Raw genomic sequence first — 12,224 nt, 5'->3', positions numbered from 1 at the left:
GCTGGTGGGCCTTCTTGGCAGTGGACACTGCTTGGTTGGACCAAGTCATTTGTGATATTGACCCCGTGAAACTTAAAGCTTTTGGCCTGTTCCACTTGTGCACCACCGATGTAAATGGGTTCGTGCTGTCTGTTACTCCTTCTGAAGTCAACAACCAATCAAAGACTAGTTCACTTTCCTGTTTATTCTCCATGGTGAGTTTAGCTGCCAATATCTACTACTTGAGTGGTGCCCCTCCCTGCCAAGAAGATATTTCCAGCTAACAAAGTAGTTTGAAACAGAGTAGTTTTAAAACAGAGTAGTTAATTTTCAGTGGTACACATTTAAATCAAAACATCATTCTTAAAACACATTTAAAATGCACAAAGGATTTCTATCTTATTAAAGACATCCAAATTACAAATCATTTCTATAACTCAAAGGTTTCCAAATCACATGTACAACCCCCATAAACTGAAATGTCATACCAATGATGCAAACGATCCAGTCGCCCATTGTAGAAATTGAAGAAAGAGGAATGGACTCTACTTCACCCCGTGTTTCTTTCATGCTTCATGATCCTTTTTTATATCTACTATTTTCTTTTTATCCCTGTTGTTTATAACTCTCCCAATAATGAGGAATTCCACCTTTCCCTCCACTGATTGAAGTTTTTCTTTTGACATTTGACATTGCCTTTAAACTCATTTCTAGAAGAGAGTTAACTAACAATGCAAGTAGAGCTTGTGACTTGTAGGGATATAGATTAGATTAGATTCAACTTTATTGTCATTGTGCTGAGTGCAGATACAAAGCCAATGAAATGCAATTAGCATCTGACCAGAAGTACAAAAGAATGGTATTATTTACAAAATAACTGCGAATAAAAAAAAGTGCTATGGCATACATATATATAAAAGTACTGAGATAGTCCAATATGGGTGCAATACTGCTTAACGCTGTGATGTGAGGATCAGCAAGGTCACAGCCTCAGGGAAGAACCTCTTCCCAAGCTTGCTGGTTTGGAGCGGAGGCTCCTGTAGCGCCTACCGGATGGGAGGAGAGTAAAAAGTTCATGGTCAGGGTAAGATGCATCCTTGATAATGCTTTTTGCCCTGCCCAGGCAGCATTTATGGTAGATGTTCTCAATGGTGGGCAACTGGGTGCCGATAATCCACTGGGCAGTTTTCACCACCCACTGGAGTGCTTTACGGTCCAATATGGGACAATTGCCACACCACACTGAGATGCAGTTGGTGAGTATGCTCTCAACAATACAGTGGTAAAAGTCTGTTAGTGTCCTGGGACAGAGGTGAGCTTTCTTGATGCTCCGCAGCAAATAAAGGCGATGTTGCGCCTTTTTGATCAGGATGGAGGAGTTCAGACCCAGGTGAGATCATTGGAAATATGGACAGCAATGAAACTGAAGCTTGATATACACTCCATTCTTGATGTAGATGGGGACATGAGTGTGGCTCATAGCATGCATGAAGTCTACAATAATCTCCTTGGTCTTCTGGCTGTTAAGGGCCAGGTTGTTATTGGCACACCACGTGGCCAGGTGCTGACCTCGTCCCTGTGGGCCGTCTCATCACCCCCTCTAATCAGGCCAACCATCGTGTCATCTGCGATCTTGGTTATGGAGTTAGAACCATGTACAGGAACACAATCATAGGTGAAAATGGAGTACAGAAGAGGGCTCAGCACACAGCCTTGAGGCACGCCGGTGTTCAGGGTGAGAATGGAGGAGGAGAGGTTGTCTAATTTAACAGATTGGGGTCTGTAAGTCAGAAAGTCCAAGGTCCAATTGCAGAGGGATGAGCTGATACCAAGCTGGTGAAGTTTGGCGATCAGCTTGGAGGGGATCACAGTATTGAATGCCAAACTAAAGTCAATGAACAACATTCTGGTGTAAGAGTTGATTAGCCCAAGTAACTTGTTGCACATCATGAAGATTACACAGTAAGTCTGTTTATACCTAATGCTCTGCTTTCTGATTCCTCCCAGGTCAGCTTCATAGATAAGTTGCCTTCAAAGTCAACATTTTTGCATAATTAAACTAAGCTGAAACACTAACATTTCTGCTTCTGTTCCTAGGGTGTTCCTGGATTTCGAGGCCCCTCAGGTGTACCTGGCCTTCCTGGGGACAAGGTCAGAGCTTCTATTTTATGAAAATTTCAAACATTATTTCTTTTTCAACTGGCTGAAGATTTCCAGAGAGCTGTCCATGTTAATACTGTGTAATTCGCATCATAACAGGGCAAAGCAGGTGAAACTGGCCCACCTGGCCTAACTGGAGCTAGAGGAGCCCATGGCGAACCAGGTCGTAATGGTGATCCTGGCATTCCTGGTGAAAAAGTAAGAAACATATCAATTTCTTGATGAAATTGTAGGAGCCATGTATCTGTTTTATGTGTTGTATCCTGTGCTGTGTGTTTATTATGTTTATTATCGTAGTTGTTGGCACGTGGCCAAGTGGTTAAAGCGTCGGTCTAGTGATCTGAAAGTCGCTAGTTTGAGCCTCGACTGAGGCAGCGTGTTGTGTCCTTGAGCAAAGCACTTAACCACACATTGCTCTGTGACGACACCGGTGCCAAGCTGTATCGGCCCTAGGGCCCTTCTCTTGGACAACTTTGGTGGCGTGGAGGGGGAAGACTTGCAGCATGGGCAACTGCCGCAAGCTTGCCCAAGCTTGGAAACCTTCCAGGCACAAATCCATGGTCTCACAAGACTAACAGATGCCTAAGTAGCAGCTAGTCACAGAGGTGGGGGCGTGGTAAAAGAGAAGGGAATGTTGTGTATTCATTTCTTTTTTGGAGTTTAGAACTAGGGACCACCAGATGTGATATCTTTTTGTTGACCACTTAATTACATTTGGAGCCACTTGACTTTATTTAAGTCGACATAAGTACGTTTAATATTGCTAGTTTTAGTTTCATAAGTTTCATCATAAGCTTCAAGACTGAGTGTTTTGCTATTTACTTTTAAAAGATCAAATATATCTCTTAGACTTTTAGAATATTATTATCGGGTTGGGTCAGGCGGCTCATCATACAGGATAATTCCTGTGCTTGGTCTCTAGCAACGGCATTGGTTTGTTCAAGTAGTTGCTACAGAAATACTAAGAAATGATTGTGATTATGATAATAATATATTATATACAATTTATACAAATTATACCTTTGCTTTAGGGACGTCCAGGTCCCGCAGGAGCGCCTGGTAAAGATGGAAGAACTGGACCACAAGTAAGTTACAAAAATACTTGTTTCCATTATTTCTTTCTCTTATTTCATTATATAATGAAATAAAACAAAATATATTATATATGAATTATATTATATAGAATCATAGAGCAGTACAGCACAGAAACAGGCCCTTTGGCCAATTCTAGTTCATGCTGAACTATTATTCTGCCTAGTCTCAACAACCTGCACCTTGATCGTACCCTCCATACTTCTCCCATCCATGTACTTCGCCAAACTTCTCTTAATTGTTGAAATCGATCCTGTATCCACCACTTCATTCACATTTCATTTGTATAGTTCTTGATGCAGAGAAGGAGGCCGCCTGAACTGTCAAGCCAGTAGCAGTTGAAAGTGAAATCCCATTAATTTTATTCCACCAATTTTGTCATAGAGTCATGGAATAATACAAAGGGAAACAGGCTCTTTGGCCAACTCATTCATGCTTAATAATTTTTCTCCTTTCTCCGTAAACCAATGCCTTCTATTTCTGGTTCCCTTTCTCTGGAAAAAAACCATGTGCATTCACCCTTTCTATGCCCCTCATGATATGTATACCCCTAGAATATAACCCCTCTGTTTCTTACTTTCCAAAGAATAAAGTCCTAGCATGCCCAACCCGTCTCCATAGCACTGGCCTCAAGGCCGGGCAAGGTTATCCATGTAACTTATTCTCTCCCATGTACCCATATCAGGGAGAATTAACCTACTAACCAAAATAATCTTGGAATGTTGTAGAAAGTTTGAACAGCTAGGTAAAAACTGACACTATCACACAGCAACATTCACGATGGCTGATCAAACATGATTCACAGAGGCTGTGAGGCAGTTTTACCAGCTACTGCACCACTGCTGCAACTGTAAATAAGTGTCCAAAAATCATGCACTCTATGAAATCTAAAAATGTTATTTCCTACTGTCATGTTTGTAATGAATCTTGAAATCAGTCAATTAAATGTAATGGTCAAAATGTATTTAGTCATTGGACAACAAAGAATACATAATCAAAGAACGTGAAGGAGCAATCTAGGAGAAAGCCAGATACACTCTAAGTCTCTCTTATTATCCGTGCTTTGCTGGACACTCTGCTCACACATGACCGCACGGCCAAACATCTGAGTAATCACATTGTCAAGGTCGCCAATGACTTGACAGTGGTGGGGCTCATCACCAACAACAATGAGATGTCCTACAGAGAGGAGGTAGAACAGCTTGAAGCCTGGTGCCAGGTAAATAACCCCGTCCTTAATGTCAACCAAGACAAAGGAGATAGCTAACGACTTCAGCAGAGCTCGGACCACTCACACGACTCTTTACATGGGCAGCACAGCAGTGGAAACTGCGAGCAGTTTCAAACTCCTGGGAGTGCGCATTCCTCGCACAACCTCTCTCGGTCCCAGAACACACTATACACAATGAGGAAAGCTCACCGATGTCTCTACCTTCCGCGGAGGATGAAGAGAGCTGGACTATGCACATCTATACTCATGTAATTCTGGACCACAGTAGAGAGCATCCTAACAAGATGCATCAGAGTGTGGAATGGAAACTGCACTGCAACAGACAGGAAGGCTGTACAATGGGTGGTCAAAACTGCCCAACACATCACCAGCACCAGTCCACTCACCAATATACAGAAGGGTGCTAGAAAAGGGTCAGTAGCATCTTAAACAATCCTACCCATCCTACTTGTGAACTGCTTGTCCCACTCCCGTCAGGGAAGAGGCTACGCCAGGGCCTCTAGACTCAAAAACAGTTCCTTTCCCCCAAGAAGTAAGAATGATCAACTCCCACTCACTAACCCACCCATCCACATCCCCAACCACCACTACTTTATCATTTCCTGTCCGTCACCTTATGTATAGGCACTTTATAGACATCAATCAATCTAGTATATAAGCTATCTTAGGCATTTATATTTATTGTGTTTTTAAAAATGATTGAGTTCTTTAATTTCTTCTGTTTTTGTGTGTTGCATCAGATTCAAAGAACAATTATTTTGTTCTTATTTACACTTGACCTTAAGCAACCTTGAATCGTGAATTATTCAGGGAAACATGAGCTCTTCCTCTAGCTCATTTACATTCCGAGCATCTTATCTCCAACTTTCCTTGGTTCCCACATTATCTATTAATACCTATGAACATAATAAATTGTTGATCATAGAACAAAGATTATCTAAAAATAGTATAGAGTTAGTCAGATATGATCAGAGCTGATACACGTTTAATCCAATTTTTCAGGTAAGCATAAAGCATTTTAAGTGTTTTATTATGATTACTAGCTCAATCATTGTAAATGGTGTTCTGTTTGATTGGATTATATGTGCAATAAACTTTCTTACATCACCAGGGTACTACTGGAGAACAGGGTCCTAGAGGTCCACGTGGTCTCCCTGGAGAAAGACCACCACCAGGTGTCATGGGTTTCCCTGGTCCAAGGGGTTCTGATGTAAGTTCAATTCTTTCATAATGCGTTTCTCTCAATGTTTCTGGTTTTCATGATTGCACGCACTCATAAAACCTCAGTTATAAATGAAAATGTAATTTTTTTTTTTGGTTAGCATTCTGATTTCAGCCAAAAGGTGTTTGGGAAATTCTGGATGGTGAAAATTCGCTTTAATCCAAAACTACTTTTTCAGAAATTTCCAAGAATCCTGTTTGTATCTCATAAGGCCTTTCAGCATCTGGTATGAACAGCTCTAGAGTTGATATAAAATGGATATTCCTACTTACGAGGAAAGGAATGGAATTCAAAGAAACATCAGTTACAAGGAGGCCCTTTGGGTACTGTAAGCTAGTACAGCGACAACATTCAGTTTTCTAGCATCTCTCATTCTTCAGTTTGCAGCAGGATGCCATTTTATAAATTAATCTTCACCATCAGTTATATTGGAAGCATGCAAAGTAATGATAATATGACTTTAATGTGCAGTAATTTACCACCACCAAATTGGATTCACTAATGCAGCACGCCTCATCTTGCGTGTAAGACCCAGAATCTAGCAGTGGGATGGAAGCCACCAATGGTCATTGCCACTGTACTAATTTCATTGTTATACATGCTGTCTCGAATTGACCTAGGAGCTCTCTGACCAGGCTAATTGTTTCATAATGCTGTCCCCCACCAGAGGTGTTAGAGAAGAAACATTGTTGGGAGAACAGCAAGAAGATGTCCAGCCCTGTTTAGCGGTTCCATGACTGCAAAACTCACTAATCCAGCCCCACTGTGATTGGAAGGATGTATGACTGTGTGTGTCTGTGTGCGTGCAAGGAGATGGAGGGGAAGGAGAAGAGGAGTCAAGGGTTTGTAGAATAGGGAAGAAGTGGAAGAGGGATTGCATTTAAATTAATTTTCATGAACGGGATTGAATAGGAAATATCAAAGAACATTAGCCCTTCAACATTCCTATGAAGCTTCTCAAAGTGCTGTAGTTGGCCGAACCTCCACTGCACATCTTCCTCTGAAGCAAACAACTAGAAAAACAATCTCTTTAAAAAAGATGAGCACCTCCACTCTTCGAATACACAAGTGACTACCAAACATTTGTTAAGCAACCACTGAGCTCTGAAATTTTCAGTGGTAGCTATAGCTACATTTCAACAGTGGAAGAGCAGTCAAGCCAACAATTTTATGCAGCTACCTTAATGCCTTAATGAACTGCATCTTTGCTGGAGAGCTGCAACTGGCATAGGGGCAGAAGAAGCCCACTCAGATATCTATGAAAGATTTGTCCTACAGTATATACCTCACAAACTTTATTCTAGTGCAAAGGACTATCTACTTGCCCGCTCTCCATCATGTTGCTAGGGCCTCAAGAATGGGTCTCATCCTTGGTTGCAGCCAAGAACACCTACTTTCAAGGAAACAATGCTGCTATTAAATCAATATTAGTTTGCTCGAACTGTTGCTGGCCACACACAAATCTGAGCCTGTGCAAATGCTCTTCGGTCAACAATGAAATGATCAGCACAGGCTAACTGACAACAATAATAAGCACAAATGTCATGTATATCTTGGAGTGACAAGCCTCGTCCTGCTCATCTTGGTCCCTGGTGATGGTCTCTGCAATCTTGCCTGAGGAAAATGAGCACAAGGCTTTAACACCTTATCTTGCAACATAATTTTGAGTATGATTTTTTTTTCTTCCTACCCAATCCTTTTGTCCACCACACCCCAACTTCCCCTACTGAAGGGATTACCTGGTAAGGATGGACCCCATGGCCCACCTGGTTCTCGTGGTATCCAGGTCTGTAAATACTTTATTAAGTATTCCATTGGAATTATATTTTAGTAAAAGCTAAAAATGCAATTGCTTATTAATACTTAAACCATGCTGTTGTTCTGATAGGGCCTTCCAGGAAAACCTGGATTGACTGGCCCCGTAGGTGCTTCTGGACAACCTGTAAGTATGAGTTGTAATATATATTTTAAACAAAATGAATTCTGAAGTGTTTTTTTTCTCTAATTATTCAGCTGCTCCTTTAACATTGCATTCTATAAATTAAGTTATAGGTGCTCATATTTTGAATTAGTTGCATAGTGTATATATCCATTTGAGATTCTATCAGTTTTACTCATGGTAGTGGATGGAGATATTGCCACACATGAAGCCCCACCATTCTGTTTACTTTCATGTCCTTCTTTATAAATTAGGGAGAATTCTACTTCTGCTGTGGAACTAGTTTGTATGACACAGGGATTTGCAATTAAGAAATATGCTAATACATGACCAGGAGCTGAATTCTAAATGTAAATTTCTATCAATTATTGAACAATGCTTGCTACTTTCCTACTGGCTTGATTTTATTTTGAATATTTCGTTTTCATTACTTTGCTAAGTCATCTGTTTTTCTTAAGGGTCCACCTGGTGAAAGGGGACTGGCAGGCCCTCCAGGAAATAATGGTATTCAGGTATCTTTTTAAATACCTTAATAATAATAATCAATAATTGACTGAGTTTTAAGAACTGTTGATTAACTTTCTAAAGACAAAATGCAATAACTAAAGTGTACAATCTGGATTTACTATGGTGTTGCATGCAGGGAATAGAAATTAAGAGATCCATTCAGTTGAAGTGGAATAATTAGATCTGGAGTATAAAAGTAGACTTCACTGGAAGTTAGTGCAGCAAGGAAAATAATAGGTGGAATAGGAGTAAAACAGAGCAGATTTAAGGTGCAAATGATAAAGAAAGGAGGAATTTGCCTGCTGGCACAAAGAATTGAAGCTTGAAGGGCAGCAGGGTTGCATAACGATTAGCTCAGTAACTTACAGCGCCAGCTGTAAGATCAGGCTTCAATTCCTGTTGCTGTCTGTAAGGAGTTTGTACATTCTCTCAGGGACCATGTGGGTTTGCTTTGGGTGCTCCAGTTTCCTCCCACATTCCAAGGACCTATAGTTAGGGTTAGTGAGTTGTGGGCATGCCATGTTGGCACTGGAAGCACAATGACTCTTGTGGGATTCTCCCCACATTCCTCGCTGATTTGATTTGATGCAAAAATGACACATTTCACTGTATGTTTCAACATAGGTGTAACAAATATAGCACATCTTTATAGGTCAGTAACAAAGAGGGAATGTGCTCAGAGGCCAAGGTTTAGAAGGTCCTATGGTGTTACAGTAACGATCACAGGACAAAATAGGGAATGAGTGCTTTATGGTTGAATTGGTGGGATAAAAGGCTCATGATTCTTTGTTACAGGGTAATTGATGAGCAGGAAACAACAGAAGTGAGAGAAGGGAAAATTGTGAGACTGGATGAGAATGGGAACAGGAAGGTTATAGGTGGAGGAGACAAATGAAAAGTAAAGCAAAAAACAAAAGGAAATGAAGTTTTAAGTGAGAGGGATGAGAGTGCATGACATCAGCAGAGAATAAACATTTTTAAATAGGATTTTTGTATTTCTACTTTCAGTATAAAAGCACATTCAAAGTCATTTAAGTTTGCCCTAATTTAAAATATATGATTGAGCTACAGATCAAAAAAAAGTCTTCACAGTTGCAGAGTGTGAATGGGCTCCAAAAGTGTCTGAACACCAATATTGGAGAAAGCAGGTATTCACAAGAGATGGGAAATGAATTCATCAGATTGTGAACTGAGAGGTTTAATTAGCAATGAACATCAAAGGTTGCCTTCTCATTACAAAAGGTTTCAGCAGTTTTGAAATAAATTTCGAATGGTGTCAGTATAAAAAAACAAAGGAATTATGTATGCAAACAACTTTTGTTCATCAATTATTTAGCACAAGTTTGTAGGTTAAAATTTCAGTTCTGTTTTCTTGTATATTAGGGTCCAATTGGTAATCCAGGCATACCTGGTGAAAGTGGAAAACCTGGTGAAATGGTAAGTTACTTACTGTTTTGAGTAGGTCTTTATCCAGCATAATTTCTGACAACACCATTACGTAAGTGCTGAAGCAGAATAATTGTCTTTAAATATATTATCTTACCCAAGTTAAAATATAGAAAATATAATTAGGATCAATAAGCAGTATAGAATATTGATAAGGTTAATCTGATCAACCCGAGCAGTTAATCTGATCAACCGTTCTAGTTAGTCCACCCCACCCCCTCTCACTGCACTGTACTGCGAACAATTTTTTAATGCTCCTTAGATTGTAAATATGTGCTGATATTTATTTATTTATTCAATCTCTGTCCTTAAACCTCTAATTGTATGAGCTCTTTTATATATAATTCTTTATTCTTTGGAATTGATGAATGTTGTTTTTTGTCACATGCTGTGCCCTGATCACAGTAACATAATGGTTAGCATGATACTATTACTGCTCAGGGCATCGGAGTTCAGAGTTCAATTCCAGCACCTTCTGTAAGGAGTCTGTATGGGCCCCCTGTGGAAAGCGTCAGTTTTCTCCAGGTGCTCTGGTTTCCTCCCACAGGCCAAAGGGGTACCAGGTAGGTTAATTAGCCATTGTAAGTTGTCTTGTGCATAGGTTAGGATTAATCAGCATTGTCAGGAGATGCTGGGCTAGCATGGCTCAAAGAGAATAAGGAATAAGTCTGTTCTGTATCACAAAATAAAATAAAGTAGATTAAAACACACAGCAAAATCCTAATATGTGAAAATGTATATGGCAAATAAAATTAGTTCTTGATCACTAACCTGCTCTGCAGTAACATCAGAATGCTATAAAAGAGAAAATGCATGAAAAACTCAGGCTGGTCAGAGAGCATTTATGGAAAGATTAAAGAAAAGTCAATATTTTGGGTCACAACTGGTAAAGAGAGAGAGATGCAGCTTAGTTTTCAGTAGGAGAAAAGGTGTGAGGTGTAAAATATATAGAACAAAGGAAATGTCTGTGATAGGGTGAGTGAAGTGACCTTCTGGAGACAGTTACCAGGACGTTAAGCATCTAGGTCAGTGTAATGTCTTGTTAGTGGTGGGATTTGGCCTGCGGACCAGGCATGTGTGAGTATGAAAAGAAAGGAATTGAGCGTGAAGTAGAAAATGGAAAATACTGGAAGACTCTGCAAGTTAGGCTGCACCTGTGGAAAGAGAAACAGGCAACACCTCAGAATGTTGCACACTGATGTCAATATCCATGAACCTGACTTTCAGATGCAGAGTGAGCATTTGACACAACAGATAGATCTGATCCTTCTGTGTGAAAAGATTATAGGGAATGTCCCTTCTACTTTGTAATGACTAGTACGCACAAAAATCTTGTACTGTGCAAGTTCTTGCCCAGTGACAACAACATGTGTGCACTGAATTTTTAAGTGGAAATAAAACTGAAGCTATTCTAAGGATTGTACATAAATATTTCTCATAGCTATACATTCCTGACCTCATGAGCTCTCAGTGTAGCAGCTTCTACAGTTTCATTAAGCCATTCCATTTTAAATGAACTAGCAGAGTTCTTTTGCACTTCACAACCTTTGCTTCCTTGTAATTCGACTTAATAGATCTATAATTTCCTCAGTAAAAAGAGTATAAATAAGCCAGTTCTGAAAACTGCAGATAAATCATTACAAATTCCATGTTGTCAACACCGTCCACATCAGAAACCGGAAAAGGAAATGCGATGTGTATGATCATTAAACATACTTAACGTGACAATGAGGTCGAGGGTGACAATCTTTTGTGTGCTGCTTAAATTCCTTTGTGCACTAGTAGTAAAAGATGTGTGTGCATGCACATTGGCACACCTTAGAGGGAACTTTGGTTATAGGCCAGTAAATGTTCCACTCTGAATGTGCATTTTGTAATGACCTCTAAGATTCTACTTAAAAGCAAAACCTTTGGCCACCCATTTTTCCAGAGATACTTGTGTCTGGGAAAATTACAGTCAGACTCCAGATTATTATCACTGTTTGAGGTGTGAACTACAGTGCTGGGACAAGAGAAACCCAAGACTATTGGCCAGATACAAACCTAATCACTACTTTTATCACTAGCTAATTCATTGGAGGTTTCGTAAAAACTGCTCTCGTTTTGAATAGGAACTTGCAGTATATTGATATCTTTTCTCTGTGCTAGGGACCTCGTGGTGAAAATGGTGTACCAGGAAAACGTGGTGAGAAAGTAAGTCCTATCTCAGCTTGGCTTTGAATAACAATTGCACATTTTTTTTTTTAGAAACTCTAAATTTAAATGTTACTGCTTTAAAATGTAGGGTGATTCAGGTCCACCAGGCGAGCCTGGACCCCAAGGTCTCAACGGGATTCCCGGGACTAGAGGCCCTTCTGGTGAAAGTGGATTACGTGGAGCCAAGGTAAATAATTCTGGAATTTTTAAAAATAGAGTCGTAGAGCACCACTGCACAGAAACAAGTCCTAATCAAATCTGCTAATTCTGCCTAATCATATTTACCTTCACCTCCATACTGCTCTCTATTCTGCTGTCATCCAAGACCTATCCAAACTTCTCTTAAATGTTACTACTGAATCCACGTCTGGCACTTGGTCGTTCTATACCTGCACCTCTCTCTGAGTGAAGAAGTTCCCCCTCAGATTTCCCTTATATATTTTGTTTTCCAC

At 40.0% G+C, this 12,224-nt stretch overlaps 1 protein-coding gene across 1 annotated transcript in view; it reads left to right on the top strand.

Moving 5' to 3' along the window:
• LOC134348515 (collagen alpha-1(III) chain-like) overlaps positions 1-12,224 on the top strand; it is a 132,405-nt gene that overhangs the window by 86,717 nt on the left and 33,464 nt on the right. The window contains exons 21-30 of the mRNA XM_063052003.1: positions 2,077-2,130; positions 2,239-2,337; positions 3,171-3,224; positions 5,574-5,672; positions 7,417-7,470; positions 7,573-7,626; positions 8,082-8,135; positions 9,514-9,567; positions 11,725-11,769; positions 11,861-11,959. Coding sequence (XP_062908073.1) covers positions 2,077-2,130; positions 2,239-2,337; positions 3,171-3,224; positions 5,574-5,672; positions 7,417-7,470; positions 7,573-7,626; positions 8,082-8,135; positions 9,514-9,567; positions 11,725-11,769; positions 11,861-11,959 — 666 coding nt within the window. The remainder of the gene's footprint in view (positions 1-2,076; positions 2,131-2,238; positions 2,338-3,170; positions 3,225-5,573; positions 5,673-7,416; positions 7,471-7,572; positions 7,627-8,081; positions 8,136-9,513; positions 9,568-11,724; positions 11,770-11,860; positions 11,960-12,224) is intronic.

This window comes from Mobula hypostoma, chromosome 6 (genome assembly GCF_963921235.1).
Source record: "Mobula hypostoma chromosome 6, sMobHyp1.1, whole genome shotgun sequence".
Classification (NCBI taxonomy): domain Eukaryota; kingdom Metazoa; phylum Chordata; class Chondrichthyes; order Myliobatiformes; family Myliobatidae; genus Mobula; species Mobula hypostoma.
The sequence above is the reverse complement of the archived record's forward strand: the minus strand, read 5'-3'. Positions and strand labels throughout refer to the sequence as shown.